The sequence below is a fragment of the Macaca thibetana genome, chromosome 5, assembly GCF_024542745.1.
Source record: "Macaca thibetana thibetana isolate TM-01 chromosome 5, ASM2454274v1, whole genome shotgun sequence".
Classification (NCBI taxonomy): domain Eukaryota; kingdom Metazoa; phylum Chordata; class Mammalia; order Primates; family Cercopithecidae; genus Macaca; species Macaca thibetana.
Window position 1 is genome coordinate 42,292,249 of NC_065582.1, and position 18,504 is coordinate 42,310,752.

General features: G+C 37.9%; 1 protein-coding gene across 1 annotated transcript in view; it reads right to left on the reverse strand.

Moving 5' to 3' along the window:
* The window catches only part of EDNRA (endothelin receptor type A), a 63,895-nt gene that overhangs the window by 9,751 nt on the left and 35,640 nt on the right, over positions 1-18,504 (reverse strand). Inside the window, exons 3-4 of the mRNA XM_050791863.1 lie at positions 14,836-14,963; positions 2,456-2,654 (exon numbers count right to left, since the gene is read on the reverse strand). Of these exons, the coding sequence (XP_050647820.1) occupies positions 2,456-2,654; positions 14,836-14,963 (327 nt within the window). The remainder of the gene's footprint in view (positions 1-2,455; positions 2,655-14,835; positions 14,964-18,504) is intronic.

The following is an 18,504-nucleotide window of genomic DNA, read 5'->3' on the forward strand; positions in this document are numbered from 1 at the left end:
ACCAACTTGGGAAGAAATGCTTTTTCTTTCCTTATAATGCTTCTTCAGATTGTTAATTTACTAAGGACAATGCAGTTCCCACAGTAAAAAAAAAAAAAATCATGCTGCTCTGTAAAAAATGCGACAGTTTCTGAATATAGAAAGAGGCTAAGTGGGCTGCACTTATAACATGTCTATTAAAATAATCTAAAAATGGTTCCCAAAGACAAAAAATTTGGGGGAGGAGTTCTTGACTATTTTTATGCCACAGACCCTTTTGGAAGTCTGGTAAAGACTATAATGCCTTCTGAGAACAATAATTTTACATGCATAAAATAAAATACATAAGATTGCAATGGAAACCAATTACATTAACGCACAGCTATCAAAATATTAGAAATTAAATTTTGATATAGTAATATTGTGTTTATTCACAAATAACAAACCTAATGATGGTTCTAATAACTACCGAACTATTGAAGTATTGAAGTTCTGATGAGCATAAATAATATTTTGAGATTACACAAGTGTTACATGGTATGAAAATATCTGCTATTTTTATTACTGAAAAAGTCATGATACTGTTAAACACTATGGTGATTTGTTGGGTACATTCATAATGGAAGGAAATGATAAATTCAGTTAGAAGTTAGTGAAAATAAACATGTTGTTTCTTTTCCAACCAAGTTCACAGATCCCTGAATTCTATCCTCAGGTTAAATGCAAACTCCCAAAGGAGTTGGTTTATTCTAAACTGCTTACACAAACATTTCCCTGTTCCCAACACACTGTAGAAAGATTTCAGTCCTGAACTTATAAAAAGTCAGAAGCACTCTCTCTCTCTCTTTTTTTTTGAAGTGCAACACGAACACTCCTTTGAGCACCCGTTCTCCCTTCTTTTGTATCCTCTTTTTCCTGGTGCACTTGCTGACTGGGTATGAATGACCCAGAAGCAGCTGCAGAGGGTCTGGAGGCTGACCCTTGAGAGTGCTGAATGGAGTCCCCTGCCCCCTCCATGGCAAAGGCCCACAGAGAAGCGGGTAATACATCTCTTTGGAACTGATGTCATCCACATGGGTAGAGAGGGGCCTCTCATCAGTCTAGGGTAAAGTTGAAGAGCAAGAACAGAAAAAAGAGGGGAAATAAATTTAGGAAAAAAGAACAGGACTTCAGACTTGGAATGAACTCTAAAAAACTATCTGTTCAACTCATACCCTTTACTACAACCATCTAGCCCACCCATGCCTGAAGGGTGGCTACCCTTTACTTGAACATGTCTAGAAAGGAGACTCCGTCTTTAAGAAACAGCCCATTTCGTTTTGTCCGGCTCTAAGGATTAGTAAGCTTCTTCTTATAGTGAACCTCTTTTCTCTAATGTTTGCGTCTGGAATATCTAGATTGCTTATTCACACTGCCCAAATTCTGACAATCTCCTACTGTCTGCTTTGTTTTTCACTTTGAAGACTGACCCAATAAGAAACTTCAATTTTAAGTTGTTGGTCTGGCAGTTTTCATGAGCACTTTTAATTTTAAAACAAGAGTTTCCAAGCAGGATAACTGGTCAACTGTAAAACCACGAATTCTGTGAATTTTCCAAGTTGGGAAAGCATACTTTGAGATGTCTGTAAATAATTACATGTGGAATGTGAGCTACATGAAACTTACATCAAAGCACTAAATTACGCTGATTTAAGAGAAATAGTTGACAGAGCCAGACTCCGTCTCAAAAAAAAAAAAAAAAAAAAAAAAAAAAAAGAGAAATAGTTATCCCTTTGGTTTTCCTCCTCATCCACATGTAACTAGTTTTGCAAAGAAAAGATGCATTTTAAATAGGTTTCCCAAAACACTCAGTCATGTGATTAAGCTTTTCAGAAAAACATTAATATGGTCAGGTGTATTAAAAAAAAAACCCGAATTTGTTAAACCAAAATATTCTTTTAAAAGTTCTACAATTTTGTATTATTTGTATATTAGACATAGAAACCATTCTAATATAAGTACATGTAAGTACTACTCTCTACTTTGAATTAGTAAATTCATCTTTAAAGAATGTGAGAAATATGCTTCTCCCTAAGTGACATAAGATAAACATCAGTATGTCTTCCAGATGGAAATTGTTGTGTTGTATTCATTATTACAAAAACAAATATCATATGTACACACACACACACACACACACACACACACACCCACCCCTAGTCCCTCTTTCTTAGTAAATTTGCTTTGGTATTCTTAGTGGTTTGGTGCAGAATAACAGATGTGTCTACCATTGTGGTATAATACAAGAGTGAAAGCCAAAATAACTGTTCTATTCAAGAATCTAGACACAGGTTTAACTACTTTTCAGGCAACTGAGGAATATTTGACAGAATAAACCACACTTGGCATTGTGGTGATGTCATCAAGTCTCAAGATGGTGAAGTCTAACGGAGGACCTCCTCCCTTCCCCAGTTAATTCATTTTAAACGTTTAGTACCTCCATGAATTTTGACGTAGCATTGAGCATACAGGTTTTATGCTGTTCACCCCTATATTCAAAGGGTACCATGACGAAGCCAATCGCTTCAGGAATGGCCAGGATGAAGGACAGGATCCAGATGGAGACAATTTCAATGGCAGTTACCAAAGGAATCCCAATTCCCTGAACACGACTCCAGGAGGCAACTGCTCTGTACCTGAAAGAAACGGTAATGGAACCAAGTTGTTAGGAACTTTTAAATGTATTTCAATTAAACAAAAATTGTAAGTGCTGGGAAGCTCCTCCCCATTGCCAATACCAGTAATTGGCTTTTTAGGAATTTTCTGAGTCTTGATATGAAAACCAAGTGGGGCTTTTTTTTTTTTTTTTTTTTGAGACGGAGTCTCGCTCTGTCGCCCAGGCTGCCAGGCTGGAGTTCAGTGGTGGGATCTCAGCTCACTGCAAGCTCCGCCTCCCAGGTTCATGCCATTCTGCCCCCTCGGCCTCCCGAGTAGCTGGGACTACAGGCACCTGCCGCCACACCCGGCTAATTTTTTTTTTGTATTTTTAGTCGAGATGGGCTTTCACCGTGTCAGCTAGGATGGTCTCGATCTCCTAACCTTGTGATCTGCCCGCCTCAGCCTCCCAAAGTGTTGGGTTTACAGGCATGAGCCACCACACCTGGCCACAAATGGGGCTTTTAAGAGTTCCACCCATTTGGAAATCAATTGCCTGGCAGGCCTGAGTCTGAGGTCTTCATTTGGTCTAGTGAAATCTTAAGAGAGTTTAGAATGTGGCAGTAACAGACAGTTGTGCCTATGTCTTTTAAGCTGGGGGAGAAATTGGATGGATGGGAGGGATCATGAAAGCTGCTCATACTTGTTATAGTCATATCTTATTCCTCTTTATAAAATAAAAAAAGAAACCTTAAAGCATTATTTATGAAGTGGGCCTAGATGTCCTTGAGTGAATAATAACCACAGATATTCCATTGTTTCCTCCCTTCTTTCACCCCCAAAATGTGAGCACAGTGGGCTTGTACCAGGTGGCAGTTTTAGTAAATACCTATTTGTGGTAAATGTTAAAGAGGGACTATATCACTCCCATTATGGCCCTGTGCTAGAGTAGATAAAACTTATTTAAAAATACTTTGGTTCCTAACCTTTAGGGTTTACAATCTAACAGAAAAGAATGGTTCATACAGAGTATACAACATAAATGTGACTGAACAATTATGTCAGTCAAAAAACTATCTGGTAATAAGAAATTATGCTCACCTTATTTTTTACTTCACTATTTTAATGATGATAATCACATTTAAATGTTATGTCTAAGGAAGGTTTGGTTTAGAAATTCTATGCTCTTCGACCTGATATGATGGTCTGATGCTAACTGCTTTTAGACTTACTATTAAGAAGAGGCCTGTGACATGGTATGGTATTTTTGTGGCCTCATTCCTGAAATTTTTGTTGCTGCCGTAGTGGAAAAGAAACATTTTCTTTTTATAGTTTTCATTAGATAGTGCCAGAAGAAGGCTGTGAAACAGACCAAATGCATTGGAGACAGGTGCTCATGGGTTTTGCAGCACATACAAAGTAATGTAGAAGATTAATCAATAAAGCCAAGGCAATATACAAGCTACCCATATCCACCAAGACGAGCCCCATCAGTTACATTTAGTGTACTGTCTCAGTACAGTTACACAGTACATGCGTGAAAACACAACTCTTAGAATTATGCTGACTTGATTCTTCACCAGAATTCCCTAGAGATGAGCATGTACAGATTTGTGTATTTTATGATGATGCCACATGGCATACTGTAGAGCACAATTTGCTGGAGAAATGTTTTATAAAAGATTTTTAGGGTAAATAAGATTTGTGTACAATAAAAATCTCAAAAAAGTCCAGATTATTTCAAAATGGGATAAAATACAGCTATGCAAACAGACCAAGAAAATCCTTTTATGATCTAACCAAGACTGAATTTTAAAATTTATGGTTATTTCCATAAATTGTCCAGTGGGATAAAAATCGTTGTTTATTTTTCTTTGTTCCCTTATTAAACTGGCAGCCTGATACCCAGTAAAAGCTAAGAGGAATGGAGACGGGATGTCTATATCCCAAGGCTGTCAACGGAGTTACATCTATTTTTTCTTCCCTTCTCTCAGGTTGTTTACCAGGGAAGGTGATTTAAATAAAACACCCTATTTCAATAGAGAGTACGAAAGCCTGATTTCCCTGCCAGGATTTGGGGTGAAAGTGGCTTAAGGAATAAAATGTGGTCAACATGTTCTTATGGTGAACATATTCACAGACCAGCTTCATTTTTATAAAGTGCCATGAGTTCCCAGAATATTACACATCCATAATCCAATGTAAATGCAACATTCACAAATAAGTAGAAGTCATTTTTAGAGTCTAGTTTAGCAAATAATTCACGATCAGTCTGCTCCTTCATTAACCCACTCGCTGAGAATTAGAATATTTTCCATTTATAATCACACAGATCTTGATAACATCTCCATGAGATAAGGGGAAAACGACCATAAGAGCAATTAGAAACAATCATTTGTGATCATGAAGGTGGGGAAAGGTATGGAAACCATGAAACACTGGATGTTTCAAAACTGATTTCTATTTGGAATATAATGGCACAACACACTGACACACAAATATGCTTTTCTTATGAGATGCGATTATAAACAGCCTTCTATCTAGTCAGTATGTATATACATCTCTCTCTGTATATCTATGACATCTTCAGTTGTCATGGAAAATCTGCAAGTGTAGATTCCACCACTGACAACTGCTGTTCCAGAAAGAATCCCTCCTCTCTGAAATGCTTTCTTCACTTGGTTTTCACCACAGTCTCCCAGTTTTCCTTCTGACTTACTGGCCACTCCTTCTCATTTACCTGGCTGGACCCTGTTTTCTCCACAAATTCTTAGCACTGGATTTGTCTGAGGGCTTAGTGCTCAGATGTTGTTTCTATCTATGCGCTCTCCTTTGGTGATCTCATCTAGTCTCATGGCTTTAGTATCATTTTAACTATCCGTCTACTGGTAATTCCTAAATTTATACCTCTAGCCTGGTGCCTCACCTTTAACTCTAGACTTGTATCTCCAACTGCTTACTTGCGAGCTCCACTAGGACACCTAATAAGCATCTAACACTCCCAAATCAGCCCTTGTTTTCCTTGCCACTAAACCTTTCTGCAGTTTTTCCCATCTCTGGCCCCAAACACTGGGTTAGATTTTACTCCTCTTCCACCACACATCCAATCCTTCAGCAAATCTTGCAACAACTTCCTTCAAGATATATCCAAAGGCAACCACTTTTCACCATCGTACCTGTTATCGCAGTGCCTTGTTGATGGCCATAGCTTCCTAACTGATCTCCCTATGTCCACCTTGCTTTGCCACAGCCTACTCTGAACATAGCAACTGGAGTGAGGCTGTTACGTCAGACCATAGCACCCTCTGCTCCAAACCCCCCAGTGGCTTCCCACCCCTGTGAGAATGCCCACAGGTGTCCTCACAGCTGCTTCCTCACTTCCTTCAGGTTTTTACTCACTTGGAGTTTTTCACGGAAGCCTTCCCCGGAAACCCTAAAGTTTGCCAACTCCCCCTCCACAATTGTTTCTCTCACCCTGATTCATTTTCCCCCAAAGCACTACTATGCTCTATTTATTTATTTGGTTTATCATCTATGCTCTCCCCTCTCCTTTAGAATATAAGTTCTCAGCTGGGTGCGTTGCCTCATGCCTGCAATCCCAGCACTTTGGGAGGCCGAAGGGGGTGATCGCTTGACACCCTGGGCAACATGGTGAAATTCCATCTCTACAAAAATACAAAAATTAGCCAGGCATGGTGGTGCGTGCCTATAGTTCCAGCTACTTGGGAGGCTGGGGTGGGAGGATCTGCTGAGCCCAGGGAGGTTGAGGCTGCAGTGATCTGTGATCATGGCACTGCACTCCAGCCTGGGCGACAGAGTAAGATCCTGTCTGGAAAAAAAAAAAAAAAAAAAAAAAAAGAAAGAAAAGAAAAAAAGTGAAAAAAAGCATGTAAGCTTCATAAGGACTGACATTTTGTATGTTGGTCACAATACCTAGAACCACAAATGCCGAATAAGTACCTGTTGAATGAAGTGTCTTTTTGTTGGCGTTTTCATGTATGTTACCATGCATGTACCTTACCTTAATTGGCTAGGGAATTCTTAATCTCTAGGGAATTCCGGTGACGAATCAGTCAGCATAATTCTAAGAGTTGTGTTTACACAGATGTACTGTGTAAACTTACCTTACCTTAATTGGCTAAAGCTAATAACACACTACATTCTGATCATTTTCCTATTTTTCAAGCTAGCCATGAATTAGGCCACAGATTAAAAGCAAATACTTTTAGAGGTCTAGATTCAATAATTTAAAGGAGGGATTTATGGGCTGATCTTTCTGCCCCATATGTTCCAGTTGGGAACCTGAGAACTGGCATCTTGCCACATCCTCTGCCTGGTCTCCAGTGAACCTGGGGCGTCTGGACCACGGCTCAGCGCTGCCAACTCCTGGTAGAGCCTTTTCCCATTATATCACCTTGTACCCTGTCATGTGATAGGCCAAAATAAAAGTATAACATATATATTTTATTCATGTAAAGATGTTTGTTAGTGCCTGTATCTATAAATAGAGTTTTACATGTTATCAAGGCCAGAGGCATTTAATGCATGTTTATTGAATCTTGAAGGTGTGGTCTGGGACAGTCATTAAGTTTAAAAATGTTTATTCTTGAAAGAACTTTAAAACATTATAAAATAAAACTTAAAAAGATCACTTCAACAAAATCTTTTTTTTTTTTTAACTCTTTTCTTGTTTTTATTCTCATAGGCATAGTTTGAATAGACTATAATCCTATGACTCACAATTTTTAAATTTTAGCTTAATTTACATTAAAAACACTCTCATATGTTTCTACATGGGCATGGCACTTATCAATTTAATGGCTACACAGTATAACAAGATTTTGATATAATTTACCTGAATCTTTTTTCTATGTTCACATCATTTCTAGTGTTTCACAGCTGTCAATAAGATCCCTATAAGCTTGTTTGTACACGTAATTTTTTTCTCTTTCTGAATGATTTTTCTGGATTAATTATCTTGAGTAGGATTACTGGATCAGGGAATAAATAGGTGGCTGAAGTGCCTTAAAAAAGAAGTTTCTACCAAGTGCCTGTCAATGAATGCTTGCCTGTGTTAGCATTTATTATTTATTCTTATTTGCCACTTCCACAAGGTGCAGTGCCACCCCTATCTTGACCTCTGCACATCTTTAATTAACAGCAAACTTGATCATTTGTAATGGTTGTTAATGATTTATATCTCTCACACCATAGGGAGGTTTGGAAGCTAAATACTAGCAGGAAGAATTCTTCTTTAGAGACAGGGTCTTACTCTGTCATCCAGGCTGAAGTGCAGCGCACAGTCATAGCTGCGGCCTCAAACACCTGTGCTCCCTTAAGGGATCCTCCTACCTCAGGCTCCCCAGTAGCTAGGAGTATGGGTGCCCACCACCATGCCAGGCTAATTTTTAAAAATATTTTTTGTAGAGACAGGGATCTCGCTATGTTGTCCAGGCTAGTCTCCAATTCCTGACTTCAAGCCATCCTCTTGCTTTGGCCTTCTAAGGCTGAGCCACTGCAACTGCTTGGCCAATTCCAATTTAGAAGAGAATCAGGTATGGTGAATTAAAAGAGAGCCGCAAATGCTTTACCACTTCTTCAGCTGAGTTCTTAAATTGAGCTGACCTGTGACTACTTTGATCAATTGAGTGTGGCTAGAATGATGTTTTGCAGGTCCAGGTCTGGCTTCTGACAGGAGCCTTGAGCCTGCTGGAGCAAAAACGTTACGAGGACCCTGAGACTACATGAGGGGGAGATGGGCTCTGCTGAGCTCAGACTTCCAGCTGTCCTTGCTAAGGTGCCAGGCATGTGTGTGTGGGACCTCTGAAACAAGCTCAGAGTCAGTTGAAGTCCACCAACCCCAGCTGAAGTGACAAGGAGCAGAAGAATTGCCCAAATTCCTGACCTTCAACATGGCGAGATATGATAAAATGGTTGCTGTTCTGAATTGCTAAGTTTTGGGGTAGTTATCCAAGAGAAATGGGGTAGCAAAATTAACCAATTGCTTTATCTTGACAATAGAATAAGAAAAAAGAACAAATAACTCAGTGCAATAGTGAACAGACCCCCAAATAAGATCCTATTGCCTTAGCCAGCCTTGGACTTTGTCCAGTTCCTCGCTCATGTCTTCTGGCTCAGACCCTTCCTCTGTGTCTTCACTATTGTCATGATGCAATAGAAAACCATAACACCAAGAAAATAAGGAGAAACCAAGTCCAACTCTAACAAAGAAGTTTTTCTGAAAACCACCTTCATGTTTCTTGAGTTAGGATATGTCTTTGAGAATATCACAGAGACCACTGAGCAATTATTTGAAATGATAGGTTCAAGAACTGACATCAGGTTTTCAGCCATATAAAACAAAGCTGCCTTATTAATGGATCTTTGCAACTTTTCCAAGTATCTAATAACACATCACTCTGGAATAGTTGTTAAAAGAGTTTTATCTTTTTACAGCCTTCTTCCCCAGGCAACTTTTAACAAGTTGGATCTGTACCCAGACCTTTTTACTGGTCTGACTCCATCATCATCATCATCTTCCACTTTAACACGACTTAGCAAAGAGCAACAGTGATCCCTCCTATCCCCCTCCTGCTGCTGCTTTTTTTTTTTTTTTTGCCTCCAAACAAACTCAAAGTAATATATAAAACATGTCACTTTCAGCATGTAAAAATACCTATTTTAATAGCTGGTAATGGCTGGTTATTCATTTTTGTTGGGAAAAGTTTATTCATTATAGAAGTATACTGCCTTAGAATTTAAAAGGTATTTCACCAAGAAAGCTGGATTGGGGTCAAAATTTGTTTTTGAATTTCTTCAGTTCCTGATTTATCTTTTTCTCAAGTGATCAAGGATGTGAAGCTAGAGTCGTGGAGAATTATTCAAAAGGTTAAACTGAGACGAGTCCATAGTTGAAATTAGCAACGAAAGCCTATCCATTCTGGCAGAAATCTCATGCTTTCTCTCAGTCCTGTTTCCCTTATTCAGATTAAAAGCTGATAGTGAGAAAGCTAGATCTTTTCTTTGATCTTACATCATTCTGTAATCATTCATTAATGAAGTAATAAAGAAATCCTATAGAACTTGGATGTACGGGTTCTCTCATTTTCTTTCAAACAACTCTGAAATGTGAGATAATAATTATATTTTAAAAATACTGCGTAAAAACTTCATGGGAACTGTTTGTCCTGGGCCATAATTTATTCAGCTCATAAAATGAAAGCAGGGATTCACAAACTGCAACAGGTTCCAAACTCTCTTTTTATTCCCTGTTTTATTTGAAAAAGTTTTTTTTTAATTTTTTTTTATAGTAGAATATAATGCAACCAAATGAAGAGTTAAAGCAAATGGAATCTTATCTTCAGGAATTAAGTGTGAATGATTCATTCTCTCGTGTGAAAGCTTTTGAAATAGAAATGTCAAATAGATTCCCTACATACAAGTCCTGGAGCTTATAGTCAATACCAAATGAAATGTAAAATAGTAAAGTGTGTGTCTAGGGAACAAAGAATGATTAGTTTATTTTCAAGGAAAAACCTTTTGGATTAAGGCTGATTTTTTTGTGAGAGTGGAATTTTAAAATAGTTCATCTCCTTGATCTACAACTCAGATCAAATCTTAATGAGATAGATTCTTGGCATTATGTTTTCTTTCTTTCTTTTCTCCTTGTTTCTTATCTTTCTTTTCCTTCGCTTTCCTCCTTCAGTCCATCCTTTCTTTTTAACTAAGAATGACTCACATTTCATTTGATACACAACTATTTATCGTGATGGAACATCTTATTTCTTGTTCTTCATGCATGAGATGAAGAAAGGAGGTGGTATGGGTGAGGTGACCCAACACTAGACATAGGAATCTATGACCTAACCTTCCCCCATCTCCCCGACTCAACACGGCATGATTGAAGCTGGGTATGATGCTCCGAGATCCCCTCAAAGAAGAAAGAGGAGGCAGAACAAAAACGTGAGGAGGAACCAGCTCTGCCCCCTGGGCCTGTGAGAGGAGTGACAAATATTTTCCCCAGCTTATTACTTGTTTTTTTTTTGTTTTTTAAGTTTTATGAATGTTTAATCTGAAGGTTTTAAAGTACTATATCATAAAATATATTTATAATTTTATCCAGAATTTCTACCATTCTTTTTAAGTTCAGAAGGGTCTTCCTTCCCTTTCCAGAGATCAAAAAGATAGTCTATTTTCTTCTACTGCTTTATGGTATAAACAAAAAATAAAATTCTAAGCCCCTCAAATAACTGAATGGACCCCTTCTCTTGGCCAAGGGGATTTCAAAGAAACCTAAAAAACGAGTTCAGGCCATGAGGGGAAGGGGATGTCAGACCTGCCTCTTCATACTTTCCTCTCTTTGGAATTCAGGCACAACAGGCCAGCATTAACATTAAAATAGATCTTAAGACAACAAAACAGACTCTCTGTAGCAGTTAGATACCAAATCCCAACCATACTCTAGTATAGCATCACATGACAGAGAGAAGGCCCTGAAAGAAATAGAAGTATTTCACTCCGAAATATATTTATTTGACCTATTTTGAAATGACCCTGTATAGCCATCTCTTGTGGGGAAAATTTATGTTCTGTAGATAATTCCCTTCCATTTCCAGGTCTTTTCCTGATCCAGGAGAGATTTAACTAAGAGTCTGGCACCTTTTAAGATCTGATAAGAGGCGTTAACCATCTATTCTCATACTACCTGGAGGTTTCATCTACATAGAACCTTGGCTTCCACAATCTCCTTATCCTAATCCCAAGCACTTCTTGTCAGCATTTGCTGACTTCAAATCTTTAGGCAAAACTTAACTCTTTCAACTAAATGCCAGTCAGGAAATATTTTAATCCACCTATGACCTGGAGGTACCGCCCTGCCCTCCTCGCCCACCCTCCACTTCAAGATGTCCCACATTTCCAGGCCAAACCACTGTAAACCTTACATGTATGGATTTATGTTTTTGCCCATAACTTCTGTCTCCCGCAAATGTATAAAATTAAACTGTAACTCAACAACCTTGGGCACAGGTTCTTGGGACGTCCTGAGGCTGTGTCACAGGTCATGATCTTCACATTTGGTTCAGAATACATCTCTTCAACTGTTTTTCAGAGTTTGACTTTCTTCGTCAACAATGGTTTGAGTTTTTACGTGCTTGAGTATAGTGGTTAAGAATGCAGACTACCAACATTTGATTACTGGCTCCAGCACTTAGTAGCCATGCTGACTTGGTTAATCTCTTTCAACCTCAGCTTCCCTATCTGTAAAGTGGAGATAACACACCAACTATCACAGTTACATAAACTAATTTTTTTTTTTTTTTTTTTTTTTTTTTTTTGAGACAGAGTCTCACTCCATCACCCAGCCTGGAGTGCAGTTGTCTAATCTCGGCTCACTGCAACTTCCGCCTCCTGGGTTCAAGCGATTCTTGTGCCTTAGCCTCCCAAGTAGCTGGGACTACAGGTGCCTGCCACCATGCCCAGCTAATTTTTGTATTGTTTGTAGAGATGGGGTTTAACCTGTTGGGCAGCCTGGTCTTGAACTCCTGGCTTCAAGCGATCCGCCCACGTTGGCCTCACAAAGTGCTGGGATTACAGGCATGAGCCACCTCACCCAGCCCTAAACTAATTTTTGTAAAGTATTTTCAACAGGGCCTAACACTTAGTAATACTCAATAAATGGTAATAATTATAAATATTATTATTGATATGTAGCAGAAGACTTTAACATGCTTTTTCCCTCAGATGGCTAAATAGCATTATTTGTTGATAAAACTTTCCTTCCCTGATTATATTCAAAGTGATTTCAGCCTGTATTATTAATACATTCTTGTGTATTCCAGCCCGAGTCGAGTTTTCCCATTGATTTGTCAGTGTGCTCATGGGTTTGCATTATATTGTTTAAAACACTGTAGCTTTATAGCACTTAAAATGACCACATAGGCCACTGCATTCTAGTCTGGGTGACAGAGCAAGACCCTGTATTTTAATAAAAAGAAAAATCATATAGGAAGAACATGTGTGTGGGACATATTGATCTTTTTTCAAAATGTCATGATTATTTTCCCATTTCTTTTCTCTACATGAATTTTAGAGTTACAACTAAAAAATTTAATTAGATATTATAATGAAAATACACAGTTACATCTCTGAAAGAAATGTAACTTGATGATATGCAGCTTGATGAATACAGGAAAAATTTTACTTGTATTAGCAATGTAAAAGAGGCGATTTAATGCCTTTAATTTTTAGATAATAGAACACGTTGAATGAAAGAAGAAATGATGTTGGGATGCTGGGAGTGGGAACATCAGAGTGAGAATTTATTAGTGAATCAAATCCACATCGTAAGTGTTTATTCAGCTTTTTATGGTCTGAGGTACCAGGATCTATTTAGTCAAGTAGAGTTTATACAGTTGCCACTTATGGTATGCAAGTGTTTTTATGCAGCAGCCTTTAACATCTAATATAATGTAGATGTAACCCAAAGAGACCCTAGGCTTTCCTGCAAATCAGTGAAGGGTCTTATTAATAGATGATAAAATTATTTCTAATCTTTGGGTTTATCATTGCAATGGGAACATTTTTGTCAATGGTATGATTGCATTTTAAATTACTAATGAAATTAAATTTTTTGTGTTTTATTTTTAATAATACTAATGATTTTTATTTTATGTTTCACAGTTAAAGTCATTTATTTATTTATTCATTCCTGGACTCAGGTGATTCTCCCACCTTAGCCTCCTGAATAGCTGGGACTACAGGCATGCACCACCATGCCCAGCTAATTTTTTGTATTTTTGGTAGAGATAGGGTTTTACTATATTACCCAGGCTAGTTTCAAACTCTTGGGCTCAAGCAGTCAGCCCACCTTGGCCTCCTAAAGTGCTAGGATTACAGGTGTGAGCCACCGTGCCCAGCTGACATAAATTTATAACAAGGATACCATTCTAATTTTCTAATTACTGACTGAATGCACATTTTTATGTTTTAACAGTAACAATTTTTGTCCTAACAATAATTATAAATGTAAAATAACAGAATATCTGTAAACACTTTTTTTTTTTTTTTTTTATACGGAGTCTTGCTCAGTCGCCCAGTCTGGGGTGCAGTGGCCGGATCTCAGCTCACTGCAAGCTCCGCCTCCCGGGTTCACGCCGTTCTCCTGCCTCAGCCTCCTGTGTAGCTGGGACTACAGGCGCCCGCCACCGCGCCCAGCTAAGTTTTTTGTATTTTTAGTAGAGACGGGGTTTCACCGTGTTAGTCAGGATGGTCTCGATCTCCTGACCTCGTGATCTGCCCATCTCGGCCTCCCAAAGTGCTGGGATTACAGGCGTGAGCCACCGCGCCCGGCCTATCTGTAAACACTTTAATGTTCTTTAGGGGAGTGGGCTTTTTATTTCTATAATGATGAGACTCAGGTTCCCTCATAAAGTGTCAGGGAATAAGTTAGAATGAAAACCTCTTTTAAATTGTATGTAGGCTAATTAAATAGGCCATTATACACCACTTGTGTGAGATTATAGTAAATATAAAAGAGTACCACAGAATGTGTTATAAAGTTCCTAATTTCATTCTTTATCATTGCTGCTATGAAAACCAGAAGGTAAAGAAAATACCATCTAGAAGTTCACAGAATTCAGAAGGGCTTCTTTAGAGAACTCTTAACAATCGTGTGCGGATTCTGGAAAGACTAAGGGACATTTGATGGAGTTTTCAGAATTGGAAAAAGGGATGCTTCTGATGTTGCCTTCTTTTTAAAACTTATGAAACATTTCAGCCTTTCAAAAAGGCAGGGAGAAGAACATAGCAATATGGCGCACTTACCTCTCAATTAATTAAACATTACGGATATAATTGAACAGTATCATCATTTTTTAATGATAAATTTACCAAGTCAAATATAGGATTTGCATATCCCGGAATCTCCTTTTCACAAAGTTTATTCCATCTAATATGTTAATTTTCCCTTTGTTGTCAAAAGGGTGTCAAATGGGTATTATTGATAAAATGCTCTATGTACATAATTGTCTGAGCCAAAGATGGCTAATAATCAGCAAATGTGGAAGGTAATTCTAAACAGCAAAGGCAAGGTGGTTAATGCTTTAATTCACTTGAAGCTATATCAACAACTGTCCTGGGCACCAATTCTCTTGACTTCTCTTCTTTTTGAGAAAAATGCTTTTCTAAGCCCAGCAAAAGAGCAAAGGGAAAGAACCACGTTACCTGTCAACACTAAGAGCGCAGAGGTTGAGGACGGTGATCCCCACTGAGGACTTCTGCAAAAAGGGGAACAGCTTGCAAAGAAATACGCCAAAGTCATTGTGATCAAAAGGCCAGCGCCCAGCCAGCAGCTGAAAGAAGGAGACACAGTGGTAAGAAGTGGTAGAGCTGGCACGGAGCATGTGGGCACTTACATTTCTAGTTATGCGTCCCAGCTTCTAAATTTTATTCACAGTGCTTTTCAGTTAGCACTGTAGCAAAAGAGTATTACTATTGTTATTTTTTTCTTTCATATTTTAAAGCCTCAGCAATTTTTAGTCTGGAAAGATATAGAGAATATAATATATTATAATTATTAATATATAGTAACATACGAATCTATTGTGATATATATTTAATATATAATACATACTTAATATAGTGTATTAATACTATAATACATACTTATTTATTAAATATATTACAGTTATATAACACAATTTAATAACACAAGAGATGTGCCTTTGATCTTACATCAACTAGTCATGCTGCCTACTTTTCAAACAGTAGCAAAAGTTTGGGATTTTGGGAGACAGCTCAGCTGAGAAGCAGACAGTGGTTTTTTATCTGTGCTTACTAAACCATGGGTAAAGCAAATAATTTCAGCTACTGAAATTGGCAGATTATATTATCTCCTGACAAGCAGCCAAAACTATGAAAGGTTAGGGAGAATACTGGAAAAAAACAAAGTGGTGTAGAAGCTACTAATTTTGGCAGGTAGCTAACACCTAAAGCCACTTACCTTTTCCTCTGTGCTTAAGGGGCTGACTGCTTCAGTAGATTTGATGTAAGTGGTTTTTCTCTATTCAGGCTCAAACTTCCCCATACTATACAGAAAAATGTGATTACCTTGCTCTGTTGGTATCATTTGCAGAAAAATCTGTTCTTTCATGTTGACAATTTCCAATCTTGTTTGCAAGGCAAGAGTGGACACCCTCTGGTGGCTGTGCTGGGTAGCAGACACATAACAATAGCTACCAGTACTCTGTATTTGTCTAATTAGGTATTGTACTAAGAGCATGGGCTTAAATAATAGCTCAGCTACCTAAAAGGGGGAAGGAAGTTCCTGCTGAATATATGATGCCTTTTCAAGTGTGAAAATGGTATTGATTTCCTTTCTAATTTTTTGCTTAGTGACTCAATTTAAACTTAACTCACTAGGAAACAGTATTCTACTAACCTGACAAACACTCCCTTTTCTCTTTTTTTGAAAAGTTCTTTTTGCCATAGTAACTCTAAGCTAGGCTTTGAATTTCTTTTCTTCTATTTCCAAAAGATGATGTGAGGTTTAATTTCATGGTCAGTGTGATCCACAACACCAGTCTATTGAAAGAGATTAGGAAACCAGTACCCCGTAGATAAAGAATGAGAACTTGGTTACACAGGGAAGTCTCTCATTCTGTGATTTTTGGCTAAGACCCTATACAACTTCATTACAGAAGTTTTCTCTCTTTAGTTTTCAAGCTTACTTCCCTTTCTTCTAAATAGTTTTTGAAAAGAACCTTTTTCTTCAATCCAATTGTGCTTCTGGTTTCTTCTTCATCTCACTATAAACAGTCTCGATTGGTGTCTTCTCAAAATTTCCTCATAAACTTTTGTCCAAGGACAACCACAAAACTCTTTGCACAAACACTGCCTTCATTTCTTATGGTTTTCATGAAGCTGACAAATAATTATGCCATTGCTGACTGCTGGTTATTAATGCTTGGTGCAAGTAAAGACGTAAAACACTATTTCTGGGATGAATCACCCTATAAAAACAAGAAAACCTGAAAACTACTTTTTATAGAGTAAGAATTTAGAATTCTGGCCTAGAATTATAATTCTTCAAAGACCACAGCTATGTAATTAAAACAGTGTAGGCACGGTGATGGGATATGCTCTGGAACAGTTGAACTGTTTGTTCATTTCCGGAGATTAAGAGGACCCTGATAATCCACATGTATGGATTTCCCAATTCACACATCTAACAATGAGAGAAAAGAAAAAGATGTTCTTGCTTAATAAGGGAGACTTTGAAATCCTGTGAAGGTCTCAGTGGCAAGTGCTAAGAAAATGATCCAGAAAAACCACAACTGAACATGGATTCTCTCAGATTCTTCCAATCTCAATGATATCTTTTCCTTTTACATGCTTCCTTAAACTTTTAACTAGGATTAGGTTAGGGTTAGGCATAAAGAAGGACAGAGAGGAAGGACATCATGGAATCGGTGGGAAGCAAGAAGGTCATGGAATTGTCTTTCTTTGAGACAAACGGGTGTTGGTGGTGGTGGTGTTCTTTTTCCTTTTCCTAGGAGTGAGCACTGATTCTTCCTGGGAATTATAGATAAACGGGAAGGAAAGAAATCCTTGGAGAAAATTATTAGGTGAAATCACTGTGTAGACTTCCCTAACTTGTATCTCCTTCATTTTGAAAGGATGTATGGGTAGTAAGTGTCCAATGCTGCTAGGAGGAAATTAGGTCCCTGCCTATAGGCAACGTCCCCCTCTTTTCCTTTTCCTCTCTGGTTCCATGTGGCTTCCTCAAAGAGGCCCTCATTAACTATCTAACCTCAAGTATAACCTGCTTGTTAATCTCTTCCACGGAACCATTGTTGGAGCAGTCCTACATTCAAAGTCTCCTTCCAGCTTGCTTTGCTGGAGCAGAATCAGGAGTCCTCATGGAGGCAAACAGTGGGGCTCACTGATTTTCTCATATTTAGCAGAAACACTTGGAGCTTCTGAAGGACTACTGGGAATGCATCCTGTTATTTACTAGCACTTAAAAATATAATACATAAGATGGCAAAAATTAAGCTGTATAAAAGCTTATATAATGAAAAGTTAAGTCTCCCTTCCAATCAAGGCCCCCAAACTCCCTGCCCAAAGGCAACCACTGTTAATTGCTAAGTGTGTTTTCTTTGAGAAAACATCCTACGTACATAGAAACATATGCTTTTTTTTTTTTCTTTTTCTTTTTTTTTACAAAAAGAAAACAAGTGGGAACATATGGAAATAATATGTTTTAGTAATGTATTATGATCTTTTTTTCCTGGAGTAATTTTCTGGAGAGCAATTCTATTGCTTAATCAAAAAGTTTTGATTTTTAAAAGCATGCTAATGAAATAGACTAGGAGAGGAATAAATACGTAACTGTTTAAGAAAATACATCCTAGACCATGGTAAAGAACTCACTGATTTCATTAATGTTAAGCTACTGTCAATTCAATTAAAAAAAAAAAAGCAAAAGAGTCTGACAACCTAACGAGTAGTATTGGTTCAAAGGGTTAATCAGGCACCTCAGATCAGTCATAGCTTATTTTTGCTACAAAAGAGTCTATGTACCCTAATATTTATTATTTGCCACCTTCATATTTATAATTTCCAAGGACATTACACAGTACCTAGCACAAGTAGGTGTTGGATGAATCGACGACTCCAACTCTTTAAATCAGATCGTATTTTCATAGTTTGAAATGAGACAGTACTAATTTTAACCTGAAAACACATTCACCTTGAAATTTATTTTCTATTTGAAAGTTGTTTATCAGTGTCTCAAAGTAGTGAGTAGTTTAAACATAAACACTCTTTATGTTTAAAGAAACCTGCCATGGAGTTGTTTGAGGAAGTGGGAGAATGCTGTGCTATTTAAGA